Source organism: Ciconia boyciana, chromosome 2 (assembly GCF_034638445.1).
Source record: "Ciconia boyciana chromosome 2, ASM3463844v1, whole genome shotgun sequence".
In the NCBI taxonomy this organism is placed as follows: domain Eukaryota; kingdom Metazoa; phylum Chordata; class Aves; order Ciconiiformes; family Ciconiidae; genus Ciconia; species Ciconia boyciana.
The window spans coordinates 28020887-28046018 of record NC_132935.1 but is presented as its reverse complement, the minus strand read 5'-3'; the positions used below and the strand labels follow the sequence as shown (position 1 = coordinate 28046018).

The window sequence follows — 25132 nt, the reverse complement described above, 5'->3', positions numbered from 1 at the left end:
GTTCATTTTTCTTTCACAGTGGAAGTAACTTCTTGCAGGCTCATATTCTGTATCTTGGGAAGTACAGCTAGGCTGGATGGGAGTCCTGGTTCCCACAATTACAGTACAGCATGCTATGTGTTAGTCCAGAAAGACCACAGAAAGAAGTCTTTTTCAGGTCCTAGAGTGAGGAAAGCTCACTCCACACACCATCAGAAGCTACCAAATGTTCTCAAGCTACCCACAAAGAACTTAAGAGCTACAATTAAAAGGACCAAAAGCTGCCAATTATAATGTCTATTGAAACAGGCTGAGAAGAGTTTTAAATTGACAACTCAGTCAAGCTGAACTGTCTGTTTCTGACTGTTGTCTCCAGACAGTCCATAGATGTCTTCACTTTTGCATCCTCTGATTTTGAGATACCCAATACAACATACTAAATGAGAGGCTCACAGTCTGTACTGTTTCCTTCCAAGAGATATTCCCTATGGCTGACCTCGTCTTCTTAGCCGGTGCACCAAATGATCGGAAAGACTACCACCACTTTTTGTTCGGTTTAACAGTGAAAAAAAGCTGCGCCTTCCAGATTGTGGAGTTTTGAGGGCTTTAAAATTCATTCTCCAAAACTGAATTCATGCAGCAGGTAACATGATATCAGCCTTTCAATTGCTGTGGACAGAAAGTTTGAGATTAGTGATTTCCAAAGAGCCGTTACGATAAAATTTTTTACTGGCCATAAAGTTAGATTGACTACACAGTGAGAGTGGAATTTTAACAATAATAAACTGAGCGCGTTGTCATGGGAAGAAAGTATTGGAAGTGGACAAGAACCAAAAGGGCTTGAATTAATGAACATAGAGGGCTTTGCTTTTTGCAATTACTCCTTTCTTTTCTCCTGGCTAAATCCCCATTCTCTTCTACTTGTCAGAGTAAAATTATGGAGCAGTAAAGACAGCTGCAAGAAAAGGTTCCCTTTGCATTATCTTTCTTCCATTCTGAACTTTAGTTTTCATTTTTTTTCTATAATTTTTTTTAGAAATGCCACCTTCCACCACTTCTGTCTAATCACTTGGTTTTATAACTTGTTTCCATGATCTTTTCTCCTTTACTGCGCCTTAACTCAAGGCTGCTTTCCCTCACTTTCTCCCATTTGTTTTCCTTTCTCTGACAGCTCCTGATTTCATTCACATGAATTTAATCAAGAACGTATACCTGGTGAAAGCAAAATTAATCTCAAGGAAGTTACTTCTTAATGAGCCTTTTTACATGTGTGATGTACTGAAAAAGCTGCACAAAGAAATTAGAGCCCTGTGCCTTTCAAAACATTTTTGTTACCGTGATTGCTCTCTCTCTGAAATATTCCTTCATCCTCTAAGAACTAAATTTTGAAAAATGAAAAATTCTGGCAACAATCCTAAAATATGTGAATATTTTGTTCCTTTTACAGTTTAAGAAAAGCCCAGTATTAGTACAAATAATGAAAAGAGAAACCTATTTGCCTTTGCTATTTTTTTGTATTTTATTTTTTGCCATTCTGACACTTCACTGTCAGTTTTGCCTGTAGTTTTTCTGCATCAAGAAGGAGGAAAAATCATACAATATATCAAAAAATAAGATGGGAAATCAGCAAAAATGAGCACCACGAACACAGTGAAGATAAAGTAGATTATTAGAAATTTCTTTAAGAATATTGAACTTTTTACATTTTGGGTATTGCTTAGTGGATGACAGTTTTTATGACATAATGCAATGTGATGCAATTGTGTGCTGTCAGCTCAGCTTAGTTTCAAATGGTGTTTATCCAAAAAGCAGCCAAGCTGTATGCCTGTTGCCCAGCATGGAGGGTTAACTGGAGACTTGATCTGGGCCTGTATAAATGCTAAAAATTTCAAGTATATCTGTCAAGAAAACTCACATGCAAGTAGATTTGGGATGCTTGTTTCAAAACAACTTTTTGTCCCCTCTTGATCTAATCAGTTTCTGTACATTACTCATGTTGCAAGGACAGCAAGTGTTTCCCATACCAGCTTATGCTGAAAATTACACCCTCATCCCCAGATGTTTTTTGTTCTGGTTGCTTCATTGTTAGATCTTCAACGTGGAAAACTATGGATGCACATTACATTTATTTAACTATAATGTAAATAAAGATTAGGATGTACACGTTGATGAAGCGTTGCCTTTGTTTCTGGAAGTCCTGAGCTACCTTCTGCAGTACGAGACGGGAGACCAAGCATAGGCTGCTGCTTGTTTAACTGAGTGGCTACAGAAACTGTCTACCTGAAACCATACTCGTGGTTTGGATGTATTTTACATAACCCACGGCTATAAACAAACAATAGAAAGTATGTTTGAAATGTGGCCTTTTAGTTGCTACCTGTGAAGCATGCCCCTAACATGATGAAGATTTAAAGTAAAAAAATTAAAGTAAAAAAAAAAAAGTAAATATGAGAGTGATGCTGAAGTTGTTAAGTTCTGCAATCATGACACCATTTCCCTGTAATACACTAACTTTCTCTGAAATGCTAATATTAACTAATATTAGTCTGTAATAATACGTAGTTCACAGAATTGTCTCTGTGGTTTTGATTCCACAGCTAAATAAACATCCGTCTCATTCTCTGGAAACTAAGCTATTACACAGTTAGAAATTTCACATCCATACAATACAAACTGATTTTAGAAAACAAACAAAAATTCACTAGGGGAGGGAGACTTTAATTCTTATTGAACTTTGCTACTGTGAACAGTGTTTTAAATATATGAATAGGCACACTATTAGAACAAACAGCTAAACAAAATATCTGAAATTAGTAATTATTGGTTTTAGGCCTGACTAACTAAATTACTACTCACTGAGGATATAACAGTAATTATCATTATTGGGGTCCAATCTTGAATGGCAATCAATGTTCTGATTGTTCGTAGTACAGAGCCGTCTGCATGCTATTAGTGGGAAATAGAAAAAAAATCTCAGATTTAATCTCTCAGATGGAAGAGGAAATTGCTCACTAGAGGTTTTTATGGTAAATTAAAAGCCACTCACATTGGTATTTTTTGTTTCTTTTGTGCTGTTATACTTGAAGCTTACTGCATACAGGTGAGATTTATGGTGAAAAAATAAATGGTGTTCAGGCGTAAAGAATTATAACATTTGGAAATGATTCTTTTAGCTTCAGAACAAAACAAAACAAAGCAAAGGAGGCTGTGATATATTCCAAAAAGATGATATTTAGTATGGTAAACACAAAATAATCCTCTTTTAGAAAGCATTGTAACAAACAACTCTGTGTCAAGAGCATGTAACTTTTCAGGCAGAAGAATAGCAAATGCAAAAGATTATACAAGTAAGAAACTGCTTTTTTATCTAATGAATCTGCAGAACACATTGCAAGGGGAGATAATGTAAATGTAACTTAATATCTTAATATGGATCAGAAAAGGATTAAGTGTTATGCTAACCACAGTAGCATCTGTAGGTATGTAACAACCTTGTTCAAAGAATTAAGAGCTGTCAAATCTCATTCTTCAGAGGAAAAGAGTGATTGTAGTCTGGGATAAGGGGTGAAAACACAGTAGTACACAATAATACTTTGGGTATTTGTCCTATATTCCTATGAAGTATCTACAATAGTTGTAGATTCAGCTGTAGTCCAGATTCCTGGATTAGAAAGGAACATTATTCTTTCATTATATGCCTATACTCTGAAATAACTTCTGTAAAAGTTGCAACAAAGCTGAAATAATCTTCAAGGTCAAATATAGCTGAACCAAAGTCTACTTTTTTTTCTAGCAGAGAAATCCATTTTGTATATGGGATTGTGTTTATGAAATTGGATGTTGAATTTTCCTTCCCGTTTTAAATTTTCTGTTTGTATACACATATTCTACTTTAAGGTAGTTCAAGTATTTCTCAAATGCACAGGAAGCAGATTTTCAAGGTCTTTAAAATAGTTTACTTTTACTATAAGTTTATAAAGTTTGTTCATACAGAACACATAACTATATAAACATCCCTGTTTCTCTGTAAAGAAGATAAGTATTTTTATATCCTCCGTCATCTGAAGCAACTTCTGTTGCTCCCTTACCTGACTACCTACAAAACCAGAAACCTCAACTTACAAAGCTGATGTAACTAGAGGTAGTGGACTGGTGATACCTGACGTATTTGATATTACGCTATAGTAGCATGAAAGCACCAAATATCACAGTATATTGAACCGTACGTGCAGGGTCAGTGGGATATCAGGAGGCTAAGGGTCTGCCGGAGGAGCAAAGCAGTTATGTGACTGCATGGGAAGGGAAATCTGCTGGCGCGGCAGCCTGGGGCAGGGCAGGGCTCCGTGGGATGGCGGAGCTCTCACCATGAGACTCATCTCTCTGTAGTTTTAGCACCTAATAAATCTGGTAGCTGTTGAAATTACTAATGCTGGGGATCCTGATATCGACATGTTGGTAATCGGTAAGCTGGACCAAGATACATCCCTTCGCCTACTCAGGCTGAATAGCAGTGGAACAGGAATGAGTCTTAGCACCACCCTCACCTTTTGAGTTGCTTTACTTCATGTTGCTGTGTCGAGTTGATGTTTTTATAGTGTTTATTGTGCTCACGTATTTGGGTGGGAGAGAATACTAAGCATTGCATGAAGACAGTTTCTCTGAGTCCGTGTTTGTTACTAAACTAATGTTAGAGTCTGGTAAACTAGGGATGCGAGTAAGATAATGCGGGTAAACCCACAGAGTTTCAATGGGTTCCATTTTCAGCTATAGTTGTCCTTTGAAGGACTTTTCCTTTTCATCTTTCTCTCATTTATCTTACAGTTTATTAAAATGACCCTGGATCATTGTCCTATCACCAGGAAGCTGCATTTTATTATAATTGCTGATACTCATGCCTTTGCCTTTTAGGTAGCGATGTTTATGCTGCAGTTGGGCAGTGCCACTTTCTTGTTAACAGAACCAGTGATAAGCGCAATGACAACAGGAGCAGCTACTCACGTTGTGACTTCACAAGTGAAGTATCTGCTGGGAATGAAAATGCCATATATATCAGGACCACTGGGATTTTTTCATGTGAGTTCAGTAAAAAAGATGGGTTATTCCATTAGCTAATATTTTCTTAAATAACTACACTATTTGGTTACATATAAGTGTAAGAAATTTGTTATGCATGCATGTGAATGAACAAAAGATGTAATACCAAACCCTTCATATTCTAGGTCTGTTTGTAGGAACAGATTAGGAAAACTTGATGAAGAATTAGCAGGAATGGGTCTTATTTTGAAAGGATACGGTAATCAATTTAAAATATGTGTATTACAGCATCAATAATTCCATTTATTATCCTGAGCAATTACACACTTGTACAGGGAGGGTTAACTCTTTCTGGATCAGCATGTGGGAGGGATATATCCAAATACCATTCTAAACATATTTTCTTCGTATTTTGCTGAATGAAACCTAACACATCATTGTGGTAAAAGGAAAGTGACCCATGATTTGTGGATCTCCTATGCAAAAATTACCCTAGATATGTTACTTATTGCTTTATGTTTTGCCATATACACAGCAAGTGTACAGCTTTAAGGTAATTTTTATAAAATGCATACAGCCTTTCATACAGTATCATGGTTAGTCCCTTTGGAAAGTAGAAATTGTTGGCTGAAACCTTACAGGGCAAAGTTGTATAATCTTATTGCATAAAAGATATGAGAACATATTCTTTATGGTAACTTACTCCAGCAAACCCTGAGTTTAGGTGCTGTGAGCATAATATCTTGGCAGAAACATTAGTAGTATTACAATAGTATCTGTCACAATGATATTTTGCTCATAATAAAACTTTATTTACTTGCTGAGGTGATATTTGCATTGCACTGATAGCAACAAATGAATTGAAGCTTCATCTAGTTAGCCACTAAATTAGGACACCTTATTTAAAAGCACTGACTATATTTTCTTGCACTGCTCTGCTCTTTAGTTTTTCCTATTGTTTTGGGAAATTTGTTAACGAGAACTCTGTGATAAGAAGATGTTGCTTTTTAGAATGTTATTTCATAGTATTTTATAAATTTGATGATAACATTTCATATGGATAATCCATTGGTAAGTTTTTTACAGACAAATTTATTAATGAGAATTAGGGGCATATAATAAACACAATTTATCTTGCAGGGACATAACTAAAAGTGTCAGAGCCATTTTTATGAGTAGTCAGGTGGCCTGTGAGACTATTACAAATGATTCATGATATATTAAAATATTTTTAAATTCTTTAAAAACCTTTTCATAAATACTTCTTCATATACAATGTGACTAGCCTCTTTTTCATGCCGTTTCCATGGAGACTATACTTACATAAAGAAATATTGTCATCTTGTAGAGATGACTGGTGTTAAGTACCACAGCCAACACATAATCAAAACAAACATTATGAGAAATAATAAAGAACAGCAGTGATACAAAGAAATATTTCCATGTTGGTGTGCTGATGATATCATAAGTGAGGTCATTCAAATGCTTTGAAAGAAATCTATTCCCTTATCCCTTGTATTTTTTAATGTATCTGAAACAAGTTCTTTGCCCTTCACTTCACTTTTGAAATCAAATCCCTTTGAACGTTTTCCAAAGAAAAATTTTCCTGAATTTTTTAAGGTTCTGAATTGCTTTGTAGAATTGTGTGAAAACAAATGAAGAAACAAAACCCCCTCTGTACAACTTAAAAGAATAATAAAAATGTCTCCATATTTAGAAGGGACAATTTTACCATACAAGTATTTTAAAAGGTTTCTGGTATGTGTTCAGACTTATGGGTTGCTTTAAGAAGGTCCAGTATCTCAGTCAGAAGCACCAGATTTAGATTTTAACAATCTTTTTTTTTCTGTGGTGGTAGTTTTATATGAAAAAAAATATATTAGATATATAGATTAGATAATTATATAATTAGATATATGTTAGTGTGCACATGTAACTAGAGAGTGAAAGGCAAATTTGGCATGTCTCTCCGGACATGTTCTTTACTCCAAATTCTTGAAATCCACAGGCTGGTATTTTTGCTTACATTTTTTTCTTTCTCCACTCCAAAACAACTCCCACTCACAAAGCCGATTGCTTTGCCTCAGGCAGCCTTTAGGTTGGCAAAGCAAGAATAAAAATGTTTAATAAAGTGTGATAGGAGAGTTGAAAGTAAAGCAAGCCAGTGAAATGGGTTCTTTATAGCAAGTGAGATCATGATTAAATATGTAAAAACGAGCTTTGTATATGGAGAACAAATCTACTACACTGGCGTTGAGCCTATGGGATTTTTGTGTTTACACATAGTTTATGTAATTTATTGAATTTCATTTTCCCTGTACATGGTTTGTAACACTGCAATAGAGCTGCACATTGCAGCATCAATTGGTATTTTACAAATGGGAAAGGCAAGGTGAAGGCGAAGAAGAAAAATGGTGAGGGAAGACTACATGCGAGATCTAATTTTTACAAGGGACAAGAAAAGTCTCATCAAGATTTACTTAGTATCTGAAAACAGAAAAACATATCTATATTTGCCCTTTATCCATGTGTAGATATATTTATCCCTGCACAAGTTTCTGAGAAAATGCAGCACTGCAAAATGAACTCCTGCAATGTAACCAACCTACTTTGCAAAACGGGGTCTTTTGTGGTTGTGTTGCAAGGTTGCCGCAAAATCCTTGTGGTTGGGCTGCAATTAGCTGAAAAAACTTTCAAGTTCCCACTATCAGTCCTTTTTTTTTCCTTTTTTTTCCAGTTTGTTCCCTATACAGGTCACAGTAGTTGCCCGTACTTTTCCCCCCCAGTGTGTTATATTTATCTAACAAACATCAGAATGAAACATTTCTGAAAATGCAATGAGGTCATCTACTGTTAAACTGTATTAAGTGTTTTAACTAATATGTTCCTTTAATTCTTTTGTTTGCTTCAGCCTCTATACTCATTTTAGAACCAATCTTTTGGGTTTTCATGTACACATTAAAAAATAAGAACTCAGAGGATTTCATTATTCCATCAGAATACACATACTTGCTAGAATATAAACCATTACAATGTTCATTATTACCCTATGACAGTATGTGAAAATACAGTGGAACTCAAAGCCATTAATTTCCCATGAGAATAGGGACATTCAGTGTGTGTATATATGTGTGCAAAGTTAGAATATTGCTTTTTTCACTTATGTGCAAATTTACATTGATTGCCAAAATGTTCACTGATTCCTCATAATATTGCCAGATCATTTCCATTAAAAACTTTTACACAAAACTAGCAATAAAAATAAAAAACAAGAAGCAAACAGCTCAATTAATGTATTATTGCTGTATTTTTAAATTTTGTTAATTATATGATCACACAAAAAATTGCTTCATACACTGCAATATCAGACTAAATTCTGCTCCAGAATTTCTAAATTATTTCAGTAAGTGCATCATCAAAATATGTAAAATACTGAATTCATAATGATGTTTGTGATAAAAACATTTATAAATATTTCTTTTGAATCAGATGTCAGTGCTATTACAAGCTTGAGCTTTAGGCGCTTACATTTAGGATTTACACTTTCACCTTGGATGAGTACAGTAACTGACTGGACAGTATACCATGTGAACTGTATAGTATAGAGAGATAACTGTAGTATATGTTAACCACATTCATGTGAAGAGCCACATGTTCTTTTTTTCTGAAGAGCCTGTCAGTGGTTTGTGAAATGGTCTCCTGGCTTTGCCGGTCATATAATGAAATGGGTGTTTTTAGGTTTTCAGAGAATGGTTACCAGGGAACAGACTAGTCAGTGGAAGCTCTTTAGTCTGATGTAGTAATGGATTTAATACTTATGTATTACTGCCAGAATTGTTTCCGTGTACTACAGACACTTTGGGGATAGGGCTGTTGGTGCTACTGAACTCATACTATGAGCTATGAAGCATTGGTAGTCCCATTCTTTTTCATTTATTGGCTGATATAGACTACACACTGAAGGGTACGATTTGAAGGGAAACACCAAAGAATAACTAGGCAGTTCATATAAAGTGTTTGTTGCAAAGTCTGAAAAAGCTATGACAAAGGTCTACAAGAGTTGGCTATATATTTTAAAAATTAAATACAAGCTTCTTTTTTAGACAATTTATAAAGACAGACAGAAATTCTGAAAGCTTATGCATATTTTTTGTAATCCTTCATTAAAATGATATTTATTCACCCAACCTTATGTCTCACTTTGTCTAGGAAAATTAAATTCAACGCCACAAACACAGATAGCTAATGCTGACACTTCAATGGACACCGTTCATTTCAAAATAAGCCCACATCTCTTTGACTTCAACAATTAGGAATCAATCCATTTCTTCCTTTTTCTTACCACTTCACCTTAGATCTAGCTCAGCCTTTGGCAAGTTTGTGGGCACAGTTTGCAATATAGTTTTCCAGATTGCCTCCTCTTGTCCTAATTAATCACAGCTTCTGCTTGGGCACTGCGCCAAGTCCTGTGCACTCTTGAAAATGCATTCTTGGAAAATGATGGGTACAGAGACTAGTCCCAAGCCACTCAAAACACAAGCCACATTGTCTGATTACAGTGGGGCAATATGTGGTTAAAAACTGTGGTTTCATTACCATTCTTCAGATTTATGACATATATAGATCATATTATTTAACAAGTCGATTTTAAAATGTTTTCCTGGGTTCTAAGAAAATTTTGTGCTGCGTTATACTGTGCATCCTTAATCAAAAGTCCAACAGCTAAATTTCAAAGGACTGGACAAATTTTCCTCTTTATGAGGAAAATTACATTTTATCTTTTTTTTTCTGCAACCATTTTTAGAGGGTTTTTAATTGTTTTTTTCCTCTTACAGATTTTGCAAATATTCTTAGAAAGGGTGAGAGAGGAAAAATCAGGAAGTTATTTGTAATTTACTCCTTCTTCACAATGAGGATCATCTCTTCAAGGAGTGACAGAATCAGAATAGTGGAAAAAAATTGTATCATCATATTGACCACCTTTCTGCTAGAACAGGGCTCTTTCCTAAGATAATTTTTCTAGTACTTTTTCCAGTCCAGTATAAATATATGTATTTAAGCTCCAAATTGTCAAACCTTATTAGCATTATACATGTATTTGAGAATAGGTTCTCTGGGGCAGAAAATTGTTAATCTTTATTTTGATAAAACTACAAGTGTCACTTTACATTTATTTTAGTGGTCATTTTAGTTGTTGCCAGAGAAAACACCTTTTTTTATATTATTATTTCAAACCTCAGTTGCTTCATTTTATTATCCTTAATGTTGTGGTTTAAGAAGTTACTTGTGATGCAGTCTAAATCTACATCCTAGATTTTAACTGCTGTTCTCTATACAGTTTACATTTCAGGCTACACAATAATTCCAGGAATATAAATGCAGAATTCAAGGGACTGAGCCTACCTTGTTTTTTTCCCCTGCAGCTTTAGTAAGCATGTGTGTTATATCCATTTTCATGCCTCTTTGTTCCTCCAGGCAATAGACTATTGCTTTTATTCATGAGGTCTGAAAATAACTTGTGATAGGGATCTGATTATTTCTTTGTTTATTGGGACAGAAGTTCCCTCTAGCTTTCTTCAGCCCTTCTAACCATTCCAGTAAACTTGTGAATTTTTTCATTACTTTCTGTTAATCTGTTGTGATACTGCTTTATGCCTCATTTTCTGGCAAATTCAGAGTAGACCTGAAATTACAGTTCACTGATAACTGTGTCATCTGTGCTGGTGGGAAAGCAACTGCATTCTTCTGAGTCTGTTACTTACAACACTGTATTCTTCATCAGAGATCCCTGTTAGTCATCACCTTTGGTCATCCTATTCCTATTCCGTATTTCTGTTCCACGTGTTCCTTATATTCAGTGCCATATTTCCTTTGTTCTTCATCGTAGTTTATCGAACTATATTGTTCTAACCATGTTTTACAGCATGTTGCACCACACCTTAACCTTCGAAAAGCTGAGGGCCTTCCCATTTGCAGCTCCGTAGCTCTGCTCCAGTCTCCTCTTTCTCTGTTAACACTGCAGACTGTCTCTCACATGCAGTGATGTAGCCATTCCCCAACATCCCAGAGCCCGCTGTGGCAGGACTTTGAACCTCGTGGTCCAGCGTGCCCCACCCCTCGCACCCTTCCACCTGCAATTCCCGCACCTTGCCATGGAGAGTTTCCCCTGGAAAGCACTTGCCACTGATGTGTGAATCACCCCTTCTTCCCCTACTCTCTTTTTACCTCTTGCTTTGCAGCTTTTAGCTTACAAGTTTATGCTAGGGAAAGAAACAGGGCTTAGTAGATAATATTAGTTATTTAACTAGCCAATAACATATGTACACAAAGCTTGACAGCTAATTAGCGTGTGCAGCGTCTGGACCTGATCAAAGCATGCTCCATGGAGCACTGTTTGTGTAATGGGCAAGAGCAAGCAGCAGGCAGATTGAGCGCCCTGCTGAAGCTATGCAGTTCCTCTGGAAGAGTATTTGGATGGATCCCCTTGTCCACTGGAGAGGGTGCCCTGAAGAGGATGGTCTTCTGGGAAGATTCCTGTTGCTTCTCTTTCCATCCAGCCACTACTGCTTTTCTCTTTCCCTTTTTGTTCTTCCTCTCTCTCCTTCTCTTTCCTCCTTCTTCCTGTCTTTTAAAATTTTTCCTCAGAAGTAACTTTTACTATTAGAGTTGATAGATGTTATGAGCTATGGACACTGAAAATAAATCTTTCTGCGTGTAGACTTCTCTCAACATTTTTGTGCAACACTCTTTTATCTCACTGAATTTAATGAGACTGAATAAGAGAAAGATACATATCACATTTACTGGAATTTTATTGCTTGTTTCTACCAACAGAAATCTGTAAATTTATATATACAAATAGTTGCTGCATTTTTTGAGTTTTCAAAAGTCCATAGGATTTTAGCAATAGTAAATTGGTGATTTTCTTCTTTGCAAAATCTTAAGTGTAAACCAGTTTGTCAGATGACTCAGCTCCTGCAATATTGATTCAGCTCTCACAGATTGGGTTGTGTAGTTTGTGTAGTCTATTATTTGAGTCTGAAGTTGTGTAGAATATGCCATAGCATGTGACCCGAAATGATCTATTTTTTCACCTGTGATTGTTATTTGCCGTTCACTGTAGATTTATGCTTACATATTTGAGAATATCAGATCAGTTCAGTTGGAGGCTTTACTTCTCTCCTTGCTGAGCATTGTGGTGCTCGTTCTTGTTAAAGAGCTGAATGAGAAATTTCAGAGAAACATTAAAGTTGTTCTTCCCATCGATCTAGTTTTGGTAAGTACAAAATCAAACATCAGACTTTTTGCTTTACAAAGTTTTCAGTGGTTCAACTAATCTGCTGAAGTTTACTGTGTTGTCTATAGTTACCCACAGCCACACCTGCCACTTATTAAATGGATAGCTAATTTTCATGGCTGTATGTTAAATGTAAGAACAGGAAATAGTTTGGCTAAATAATTAAGAAAGAAGTGACATACGTTCCCAATTTGTATAATATTTTTCATGTGTTTACTACTTTTTACATAATCACAAGAACATGAAGCCTAGAATGCTAAAGTGTAAGAAGTTTGAAATAGAAAATGAAAAGTAATGGGCATATTGTAACTCCAGGCAAGTCTTGTGCTGGGTAGTTGTGGCTTAGATGTTGCTTATTGTTTATCCACTACGAAGTTAAATACCTAAGCTATTGCTTTCTGTAATTTTACTTACAGTTTTCCTTTCACACGGCATACGCTAAATTGAAATTAGCTATTGCATCGTAAATCCCTAGTTTAAGGATTAAGCTATAGTCAAATAACCAGCACCAGGACAGAATATTTTTGTTTTTCTCTAGACATCTAAAAGAAAATTTAAAAAAATGAAGGGCAGGTGCTTTTCAGAGTAGATCATCACAAATACTCTTCTTTTGTTGGAAAAAGTTATTTACAAAAGAATAATTTTTCTCGGGCAAAGTGCTGGAAAAGAAGGTAGTGTGGTTCTGGTCCCTGCTCTAAGATCTGTTTCTGTGTTGCGTTTTAAACAATATTGGATAAAATGTACCAGCAAACTGAGGATCACAGACTGGAACCTGTGCCTGTTCTATTGGGATTTGTGTGTCCATCTCATAAAAAGTACAGGAAGTGAGTTTGAACCTCCTGAGGGCCAAACTTTCCACTCCCTCAGCAACATTTATACCTGCAGGAAAATAAATATAAGAGGCAGCCACATCTTCTGCTGTGTTTTGTGCCGAAGTCAACACTGCCAGTCTGGATTAGATGTGCTCGGAGAACATCAGCTGAATCAGACCACTCAGGAGCACCTAAATGATGAATTATTTTAAGCTGCTCACATGAATGGCAGTGGCCTGGGGTGCGTGCTGCATAGAGGCAGTTTGGACACTGATTGGCAAGATTCCTGAGGCTTTACAGAGACTTGTACAGATCCCTTTCATTAACATAGAACATCCAAACTCCACCATAGTCCTTCTTTAGACATCTTTTCTAAATTCATTATTGTGTCCAGATCTTAGTTTCTTTTGACTCTCTTCCACATTTGCAAAAATTTTCGTAATAATACTTCCCTGTCTTATTGGATTGATCTAAGGATAAATGCATGAACGCTGTCATGTGCTTAGGTATGGCAATAATAGGGACCATGTGAGAAGCTAAAAGCAATAGAAACGTAACATCTTTTTCTGTGTTGAATCAATAGATAATTGCTACATCCGTTGCCTGCTACTATGCTGATATGGAATACGTCTATGGGCTAGAAGTTGTGGGACATATTCCTGAAGGGTAATGTGGTTTTTGTTAGCTTGTGGCTTTTAAATATGTTTACTTCTGAGAACAGTCTCTGAAGAGGTCGAAGTACTTTTCTGAAATAAGAAATGGCAAAAATCTATTATGTTCATTTCCAGCCTCCTCAAATACTGTCTCACAATTCAACCCCATGTTAACAAGGTATAACTGCATAGATATCATCATAAAAATGCAGACTTTCTTGTACATTTTCATAGCTTTTTCATTACTTTATGGAATAAAAACTAGGTACTAAGTATCTGATGATGGCTGATGGATGCATGAGAGGAGGACAGAGCACTCTCTACAAGACTATTGCAACCTGCTTTTTGGGGGTTGCCTTGGGTTATTGTAGCAGAAAGGACTTGCAATGAGATAAGGCTTGTAGATTACTACACTTCTTTCTTCTCCACTCACTTATATAGTAATTTTAGAAAATGTGGTTTCTGAGGAAATGTAAAGGATTTAGACATTCTTAATCTAGAAAAGACCATTCTGACTACAGATAGTGATATATTTTTCTCCATGGCCTTGAAGAGAAGGAAAAAAAATATTCAGAAAGAGAAATTAGATTAGATGTCAGAGAGAATGTTCAAACTCTAAGGGTTGGTAAGGAATAGCACAGCTGTTGTGTAATGTCCCTTTTGGAAATTGCAGGGTTTCCCTAAATTTCACAAAGTTCAAGTGCAAGACAGCATAAGTGCATGTGTGGCAGCTTGCACTGATAGAAATAAAATAAGGGAAGTCACTGAAAAATAAAATTGGTTTTAAGTATTTAGGGCATTCTATTACATGTTATGTATCTGAGATTAAACAGGGCTAAGTGTGCCCTTTCAATAAGTCTTATGAACAGCTAAATTGTATTGGTGCAGCTTTAATCAGGAGCTTATTTTCTGTCTAACCTCACAGCAGAAGATTCTGTAGTGTTGAAAAACACAAGCAGAAGCCTGGATCATTCCTACGTATTTTTAGGCACTTACCTGAAATATCTAACTGTCTTGTCAGTGGAGAGCGATAGAAACCTTCAGAGTGCGGTCTGGCTCTTAAGTGGTGTGATTTGTGCTCTGGAGAGACTGAAGCCTTTTCGTGGAGTACGGAGGAAATCTGGGGTGATTCAGTTCTTAACTGAGGCATTTCATTGTAGTCATTAGAAGGTCTCCATTAGATGGAATAAATGTCCATACTGTCCATAACCTACAGGAATACTAAATTGTTTAAAAGGTTTAAACTTCACAGGAAAGCCAACTATAAAAAAGAAAAAATATACAGTAGAGTTTCTTTTATTGCGCATTACAAAATTAGGGGATGGTTGCTGATTTCATCTGTCAGTGGAGGAGCTAATTTATAAGGATCCCTTCATAATTTCTCAAATTGAAGTTTACAAATGGAATACGCCATCTGAAACTGTTTCATCTTCCTGTACAAATTCTCTCCTGCAGCTCCCCACAGATCTTATTAATCTAAAATATTGAAAAATGTCACCGTACAAGTATTAAAAAAATCAGCTGTGCATGCAAAGATTGTTTCTCTTGTATTTTCATGGATTGCAGGTATATTGAGGTTATGTTCCAGGCTTTGCAAAAAGGACTGTCTTTATTTGTTATAGGTTACCATCACCAAAACCACCACCTATGAATATCCTGCCTGAAGTAGTTACTGAAGCTTTTGGAGTAGCACTGGTTGGTTATGTAGCATCACTAGCTCTTGCCAAAGCCTCTGCTAAAAAGTTTAAATACACTGTGGATGATAACCAGGTAAAGCTCTTTCTCCTTATTGTCAGTAAGCCTTGAAATTGCTTCACCATTCTGGAAATGTGTTATAGAGGAATATATAGTAGGAAAGGGTGAGATCCATGTGGCATCCTGAAGCCTTCCAGTGATTACAGTAAACCCCAAATCTAGTCCAAATCAGCTCTTCAGAACACCCTAGTTAGCTGAGCTGCTCCTTTAGGGGAATCGCATCCTTCAGGATAATCTCATACTACTGCATTTGGTGCAGCCAGCAGCCAATTTGGGTGTTAATGCATTTTTCCAGTGTTCTGAGACAAGACAGCTTCTCCTCTAGCAGCTGAGCTCTTAAAGACCAGCTAAGATGTTAAATCAGCCACTGATTAAAGAAACAAAACAGTTCTAAAAATAAACTAGGTACTTATAGCCCCAGGACATATCTGATAGTATAAAATGAAGCTTATGCAAAGTAGAAGTCTCATCTGAAATAAAGGTTTATTTGTATAAAAGAAGGAGAGTGGGTTCAGACAACACTGCCAAATTTGCAGCCATAGGAGCTTTCTGTGCAGAGTTCCACTTTAGAGCAGGGAAGCTTAAGTAAGAGTGGGATGTTTACTTTCTCAACTTACCCCACTGCTGGTCATGGCAGGTGGGTAACTCCAAGCCAACTGGAAATCCGTGGAGACAATTATTCAAGCACTGTGGTAAGAAACACCCTGTTTTCGATAACTGGAAATAGTGGTGTGTGATGAAAATGCTGCCTCCACCTTTCTCTTAAGTGGTTTGGGATAAATGACTTAAGGTTGAATGGAGAACAGCTGGTTTTGCAGCTGGAGGTCTATTTGAACACCCTATCTAGACAGGTCAGTCTTGCTACGTCAGTGCATGTCTTTTACCACTCTTGTGTCATTGGAAAATATGGTGGGAATGTTCTTGTCTACTCAGGTCTCTAAAATTAATTCTCTTCAGAATGAATACTTTGTGCCATAAATTTCTGCAGATGCTTCAGAACCATGTTAGCAGAGGGAAAATGCTTTGAGCTTAATACAAGTCAGGCTTCAGGGCAATATGCTGTATTGTCTCAAGAGCACTAAATGGAGCACAGCAACCTGTATGTCTTTCTGCACCTTTGGAAAACTTGTAGCTGACACAGCTTAATTACTGAGATGTCGGAAACTATGTGTACGTCTGCATCGAATAATAGAGAAAAAGAGCAAAAATTCCAGAAGAATAGAGGCTACAGTGGCAGCGGGGTCGTGTAGCTGTACTGTATTCAGGGGCCAGGCAGAGGGCTCTGCATGGTGGCATGCGGGTGTGCAAGGCTGTCTGGGGACCTTTAAGGTGGTGCTGTCCTGTGTTGTGAAGACAAACTTATGAGCAGGTGTTGCCCTGCCTGTATACAATACCATTTGTGTCCTAAGCACTTCTAGCGGTATTGAGGTCTTTTCTTACACATTCCCCTCAGGAGATGAATGAGCTCCTTACAGTCTGGGGAAGAAGACTGATGCTGGGTAGCCAAGTTGGGGTGCTTTCTTAGAGAACACTGTTCAGCTCAGGCTGCAGATACAAGGTGGCTTCCCCACTTTTTCTTCTATAAATCTTTGTTCAAACATGTCTGCATTTTGACTGTGAATAAACACCAAATATATTTGTAATGAAAGAAAGCATGCAGATAGTATTGCTACCATACTTCACTTTCACTAAAGCATGCTCTAAAAGAAAAAAAATCAGTGCCTGTCTTTTTCCAGTAGAGTCATAAGCCAGAAACAACCTGGACACTGTCCAGATCCCACTACTTGAGAATCTGGCCTGTTAAAAAGCAGATGTGGATCAAGATGTAAATATTTTGGCTGAATTTCATCTTTAAAACTTAGCAATACCATTTACTCTGCAAACAAAATGCACCTCCTGCTTTTTGATGAATCTGGTTCAGCAGTTCTAGCATTCAAATCAGTTCTGAGTTGTGAGAAGATATATTATGTTGGGAGATCTTTTATGACGTACATACGTGATTTTTTTTCCCCTCAAAAATATGGCCATCCTTTGTCATTGCTAATATTTACATAGGGGACTCCTTTGTTGGAAAGAAGCATTGAAATGACAGAACAATAGGAAAAAAACATATTCTGTTTAACAACTTTGCAGGAATTTTTGGCTCATGGCCTCAGCAACGTGATTCCTTCATTTTTCTTTTGCATACCAAGTGCTGCAGCGATGGGACGGACGGCACTTTTATACAGTACGGGCGCCAAAACACAGGTAATGGGTTCGAGTGAAGTACGTATGAGAATTATGGCTATGATACTGCTCACTGGAACTTGTACTGATTTATGCATTGTATTTCCCTATTCTTCCTTTTCCTGTGTCCCGGGAAATGACTCTACCCTGTCATTTTTAACAATCTGCATGGAATTGCATCTGATCAGCAACTGTCTTTCTCGAAAAGCTAATGGTTCTACTTATTCATTTTTACCTCGTTAATTCAATATAAACTCTAAAGTCTATGGCAGTAAGGAGGTTAGGAGTTGTGGTTTTGGACTGCAGGAAACTACACAAAAGTTCTTTCAGTTTTATGTGAATTTGTTAGCACTGTAACAAAAGTGCCCTCTAATGGTGTTTAATGGATGTAATGGTACAGGCTAAGCTGAAGTTTTAGAAAAAAATCAGATTTAATTTAGTGCTTCTATCAGATTTTCGAAATAAAGTGAAAGTAACTTAACAACTGCTCCTAAAAACCCCAAGCAATCTCCCACCTTCTGCCTTGTGACACGGCGTACTCATCCGTCCCTCAGTATATATCAAGCCCACAGAGATGACACTCCGATTTTTGAGGACTTTTTGGGCTATTTCCTACTGTTGGAAACCAGCCCCGGAAGTTCTTATTGCAGTAGCTCAGAAAAGAGGGAAATTTATAATTGTGACCCCTTAAGGCTGTTACCTGTCCAAACCATGCCCGTGAACAAGAGAGGCAGCAAACTGCTCATCTGTGACCTTTGCGTATGGTGGCACCAGGTGGGCCACTGCAGCCAGGACACCCCTGGGGCAGCCCCCAAGCACTGCCTCTCCCTCCTTCCTCTGAAACTCAAGGTGCCATCGGTGGCATCCTGCCATATGAATGTGATGTCCTTTGGAGTTTGTTGCTATTGCCTTTTTATAACTGTTGCTCTCGCCTGTGTAAAGGACTTTAGTTACAAGGAAAAGGGTAACAAGGTACAACTGACAAGGCTAAGTACAGTCTATAGGTGCTGTTTCTTCTTGACCATGTCCTGCAATTATTTCACATGCAGATACCACAATACTAAGAAATGATACAGGGCTTTATTTCAAAACTCTACATGTTAATTACTTGCTAATTAGCCTAGACAGTACTCTGGACTTGATTAATCATAATGAATAATTTATCCAATAATAATCTTTAAAAGCATTTATATGCAAATAGTTTAGCTACCACTTTGCTATTAGCTATTTCATATCTTTGAGTTGGATTCAATGTCATACCACATGCCCTCATCCTTACAGACATCCTCTTCTGTTACCTGTTCACGTATTATTTGTACAATTTGCAGTTGTACTGCATCATGGCTTTTCCAAGGAAGCTTTAAGGTAACCTGAAGACCTATACCTGAAGACCTATAACCTGAAGGCATATAGGGTATCCTAGCACTTCAGCTCTGGTACATGTAGGCAAAGGCCCCGATAGAAGGTTATTCAATATATGAAATGGAAAAAGAAACCACCATAGTTTGATTTCAAGGTAGGAAGTACATGGTAAAACTAACAACTATATCTACTTGGTATACTGCTTGCACAGTATAGCAGAGCCTGCATCCAAGAGTTAGAGTGTGGCCATGCGTTAGCACTATGAGAGTACTTTAATAAACGTGAAATTCTCTCTCCTGCCTTCTTTTTGGAAAGCAACACATCCACTTAATCCTCTGCTTTTGAGGCTATCTAGGCAGAATGAAAAGATGAGAACATCACTAATAAATGTAGGTCAGATCACAGACAAGAAGAAAAGTGAGGGGTTGCTTTGACTACATGGAGACAAGTCAGTTTACTGTGGCATATGTCATGAAATAAATGCAAAAAGCCTTTCAGGGGCTCAGAGCAGCCTTTTTTTTCTCCAACGGCTATACCTGGGATTCAGTGATGTCATTTATTCTTCAGTGATATCTTTTCCTGGGAGAAAACAGAAGTGAGGGACTCTATCATGGGCTGGAAGTGTCCTTCAAATAGAATCAACACTTTTTTTTTTGCTTTTTGGGAAGGCGGAAAGAGGGAAAAGTTCCTTGTGACTTTACCAGCAGATTTTGTGTCCCTTTTTCTGTAAACACTCTGTCTATCCTTCTTGATGGTATTTTTAAGTACACCATGGCTTTAATTTTCTAGTGTTTTAACAACTTGTCTGGTCTTGTTTTTAACAACTTGTCTCTTAAAATGAAACCTAATTATTTTAGTAAAGAAACATATTATCAATATAAAAATAAAGTGAGCATCTGTCTACTTATCATCAAAAACCTTCTGTGAATCTGGGCTGTATCTTAATGAACCAGAAGTACCCTACTTTGTGAGCAGTCAGAGTGGGGTAGACTGCAATTTTAATCTAGTTTTCCATCAGTTTAATACCATATAATACTGTGAAGAAACATATAATTCTTAGAGCATATATTTGTCTGGATTCATGTCACCTGCATTAATTATAATTTTCAATGTAAATAAAAAAAAATTGTTCCTACATTTTCTAATGTCCACTGATATTCATGTGAAATCATTGGTGGTTTCTGACTTAACACAATAGTTCCCTTTTAGTGTTGATCCCAGTAAAAAAAGTTAGAAAACTTCTCTTGTCCAAAAATGACGACACAGTTCTCCATATATAATTTTTGCTCAGTGTTATGACAGAGCAGTTATGTAGTGCAACATAGGGTGCATGGCTATAAATATGTTACAGAATGACAGTGGGTGCTGTGAAACTTCTGGGATGAGATATTGCACACACACGCTCCATTTAATAACCGAGTGTGTAAGTGATGCTGTGGTCTGTGTCTGTGTGCTGTCGGCAGGGTCAAGCACAGATGTTGAGATCTCTTACTATGTTTTCACTGTAGTTGGCTGAAGGTAATCACCAGAGATTAAAAGTGACATTATATGCAGCTGCAAGCCATAGATAAGTTAATAGCTAACATCTTCACCGTCTTATTCTTGACTTTGTCTACAATATTTGATAATTAGTCCTTTTCACACATTTTAATATTTTTTTTTGTTAGACTGAATGATCTGCTTTTCTTGTTTATTGTTTTAGGTGGCTTGCCTTATCTCTTGTGTATTAATTCTTGTGGTGATCTATGCAATAGGACCTATGCTGTACTGGCTGCCTATGGTATGGTACTTTTCTTTTTTAAAGATTATGATGTCAAACATTTTCTAATGACTTAATTTCTTTCAGGGAAAGACAGTACTACCTCTAAAACAGCTCTGTTTAATTTCAATGAGAGAAAGAATACTAAGGGCACAGGAAGTCTCAAAATCATAGAATACAGAGGTGACAACATAATACCTATAGATTTTACACATACATAGTTGCATATATAGGCTATCACATAAGTACGTAAGAAAGCATATCTCTTCTACTTACTTTTGGCACGTAGTTTATGAAAAATATACATCCAGATTGCTGAGGATTTATAAATTGACAAAGTGTGGTAGAAATTAATGAAGATCCACAGTTTTTCTTCAGTTATACGTATGATATATGACACAAATTTGACACAAATTATTTTAGATAGTGATCTAAGCTTAATTACAGAAAGATTATGAGGTATTCTTATATCTCTGTCATGGAATACATCTTCTACACTAAGATTCTGTAAAGCAACGTGGTGTGTTTTCACATAAGCTATATCTAGCTTTTGGTATGACAAATTAATAGTTAATTTTAACTAGAGGCATGTCAAAGACGCAAAATACAGCTCCAAAATTATGCATAATTCTGCCATGATTGTACATGAAATTTTAACTCAACTGTGCTTTAAATTTACTTTGTGCTATTGTTTACATAGTGTCACATGAAGGTTCTCACTTTTCAAACACAGATCCTTTTCTAGCTTATTTTAACTATGCAAAGGAAGGACACTTGAAGAGGGGTGGACACTATGTCCTTTTTCTTACTATACTGCTTTCTTGTCTTCATTTTTTATATGGATTATATGTAAATTTTGACTGGTTTTCTGTAGGTTTTTTTTTCCCATATTTAAAAAAAAAACTTTTTGTATGTTGCTTTCTTGATATTTTATTTGTTGTCTACCATGCTTTTTCAGCCCTCCCACCTACGCACTGCAAGTCCATTGCATTGTACTCCATCCTTTTTGGCTCCAGGTGATTTCTTCATCCATCTCCTCCTCCTTTCTGATTTGGAGAACAATAAATTATTTTGTTTGCCTCAAAGTTAATGTATTTTTTGCCCTAGAGGCCTTCTCTAGGTGGTGAAGAAGGGGAGTTAAAATTTTTCACTATGTAGAAGTTGAGTGCTGATTTCCTTCTGAGTTTCCCCAACTATGGCAGAACATAGTTGGTCTGGCGACACATGGAGAGTCTTGGGAAGTCCTGAAGTTTCTGTCATTTTTCTCACAGTTAGGTGGCCTATAGATTGCCTTGAGGAAAAAAAAAATTATTTGATACTGTTACGTTTGTGTCACAAGGACACCTGTGCTCATCCCATTTTTGAAACACTAAGTTCAGGGTTTTTTTTTATTTAATTATAATATTGACTGCTAAATTGAAGAAAGAACATTTGTTTTCACTACCAAGTCTGCAAATGGCTTTTGTTTTTTATTTCTTTGCAGTGTGTGCTAGCAAGTGTTATTGTTGTGGGCTTGAAGGGGATGCTAATGCAGTTCCGTGACTTAAAAAAATATTGGAATGTGGATAAAATAGACTGGGTAAGTGAAACTTAATCTAAGGAGGTTTTCCTGAGACCCTTTAACAAATACCTACTAAATAAACTTTAATACTTCTGTGGTTCTAGAAGAGATAAGTGCAAGCCATTACTATTAGGGGGTTTGTATAATATTGGCTTATTTTCTGTCTCAGAAGAACAGCATCTGTAATGTCAATTGCATTAAAAAAATGGAATTTTAGCAGATTACAAAGAATCAAACATAATTTAATGCTAAAGATGTGTATACAGACAGATCAGGTTAATCTGAGCAGATGTGTGTCTAATTTTGTATGCCTTTTCTAGCTGGTTAGCATGCTTTTGCTATTGTAGTATTATTGAAGAGATTCTGGTATCTTTGTCCTCTGGGGATATGGAGTGACTGTACAGGACAAACAGAACTGGAAACACCAGAGATGCAGAAAGATACGTGTCCTAGGGTGCTGTAGGTAAATTGCCTTAAGTCTTTCAGATTTTGCAAACAGAATATCTATTGTTTGATCATAATGAAAGATTCTGCATATGAGAGGAGGAATATGTCAGAAAAAGCAGATAGATGGAAAGAGACATAGTACAAAAACCTAGTTTAATGCAAAACCTGAATAGTCTGACATACATTTGCACAGAATTCCTAGCAAATATTAAAGATGAGTCCATGTTTAGGAAGACTCCTAGATTTCTCTTCTGTGGGAGTTTTTGAATATATTGGCCAATTAGTGGAACCAAAACCTCTAACCACTTACCTAAATACATATTGACATCCCATCAAGATGGATGTCAATATGTACTTAGGAAGTTTTGGAACTTCTGTTTATGCAGTTTCAGGTAACAAATATTCAGAAACGTATTTTGGCCATATCCTTCTCCTCTATGGTGGGAGATATAGGTTACTGGAGGTAATATTGGACTTTGTTGAACTCACCAGTGACTTGGTATTCTACAGCAGTAATGGTATGTCTAGACTGAATAAAACATTTTTTATAGAGTACTGGATTTCAGTATGGAAAGCAGTGCTGAGTGAACAACATCAAGTTTGGCTATTTGAGATTTTTCACATTTCATCACAGAAGATAAGAGTTATTTTTTTTGTATCATCCAGAAGAAAAGCTCTATCTTTTATGAAATCTTATGTTCCTCAAGCAGCAAAATTCTGAAAATATTTTCTACCACTTGTACTGTATTTGGTCTTCAGCTTAACCTAGATTTCCAGTGTCCCAAGGGGTGGATGATGTGGATCAAGAATTATTTTGGGGACAGCGGACTTAAGAAAATTGGTAGTTACGGAGAGAGATACAGCTTCTCTATCAGTCCATTGAGGTAATAAGTAGTTAAGTTTTCCAGCAGGATATTCTGGAAGCTCACTAGTCTTGATGGGTCTTCATAGATAGACTAGCCTGACTGATTTTTGCTTTTGTGGTTTTGGCAGAAAAGGATGGATGAGTAGTTAGTTATTACATCTCTGACATCTGTCATTATTTCTAAGAAAGGTTATAGAGAGGGGAGTTTGCTGGGTTTATCTTTTTGACTGGATATACTTGAACAATGATTTATTGTCAAGTAGTTGCACCATCAGTCCTTAGCCTGACAGGCAAATCATCTTGCTTTAAATAGCATCATCTAAAGTAAGGCTGTAAACGTTGATCTTACATTGCTGCCTGGTCTGAGGAGCCCCACCAAGCCCGGTGATTTGAGTAACTACACTGGTGTTGATTTTGGCCTGAAAAGATTCACCCCAGCAATTGACAGCACGTTGGAAATGAATCAGTTCCATTACCCAGGTTATCCAAAGTGTTTTGAAGATAGAAACACTAAAAAAAACATTTGGAAATAATTAGCAGCTGTCCTTTCTGGAACTGATTCTTTGAAGGGTGTGTGTCATGTAACATAGAAGTCAGGTTTGTTATGCTCACAGGTCTGGCAAAAAAGAGTGCACGGAAACAGAATATTATGGCTTTTGTTACCTTGTTCCTTTGCACTTCTTTAAGCTTCTCACTGAACACAAACAGGATGAGTAATATTTATTTGTTGATTAGCTCTTTATAAAACATAATCTTGTTAAATGTAAAAGGTACATCTTAAAAGGTACAGCTCAGGAGTTGACCTCAATAATCCTCATGGGTCTCTTTCAACTCATGGTATTCTGTGAGTCTATGAAATCTCTCCTTTCAGCCATGGATTGCTTTTTCTTGCAGATTTAATGTTTAGGAGCAGCTGAGTTCAAAGGGGCAGGTAGGCTGACAGACCTGAGTAGCTAATACAAAATATTATCAGCTGAATATTATTAGGTATATTTGTTTCAGTTTTCTTTCAACTTGTTTTTTATCAACCCTCAAGAATGTCCTGTTTTTATATCGCACTTCTCAAATCACATTCAATTTCTTTCCAGCTAGAACCCCACTACCCTTACTCCAAAGAGCCCTTTCCTGTCATTCACAGCATTCACATGAACTTCAAAGGTCTCTTGCTTCACTTAAGGTCTTCTGTCAGTCCCTACACCTTCTTGGATGACTTCAATAATTTCAGATCAATACTTGCTCTATTCCACTATATATGCTAAATACATAACTGTATGCATAACAGTATTTGTCCTCCCTCTGCTATCTTAATCTTTTGGCTGTTTCTAAGGTGTTGATTCATGTGTTATCTGTTTTGTACATTAACCTGAGAATGATTTGTCTTT

At 36.7% G+C, this 25132-nt stretch overlaps 1 protein-coding gene across 2 annotated transcripts in view; it reads left to right on the top strand.

The window, feature by feature from the left end:
- The window catches only part of SLC26A7 (solute carrier family 26 member 7), a 69805-nt gene that overhangs the window by 24159 nt on the left and 20514 nt on the right, over positions 1–25132 (top strand). For both annotated transcript variants that reach the window (XM_072851203.1, XM_072851201.1), the window contains exons 4-10: positions 4888–5052; positions 12137–12289; positions 13706–13788; positions 15398–15545; positions 17664–17777; positions 20821–20898; positions 22361–22456. In XM_072851203.1, coding sequence (XP_072707304.1) covers positions 4888–5052; positions 12137–12289; positions 13706–13788; positions 15398–15545; positions 17664–17777; positions 20821–20898; positions 22361–22456 — 837 coding nt within the window. The remainder of the gene's footprint in view (positions 1–4887; positions 5053–12136; positions 12290–13705; positions 13789–15397; positions 15546–17663; positions 17778–20820; positions 20899–22360; positions 22457–25132) is intronic.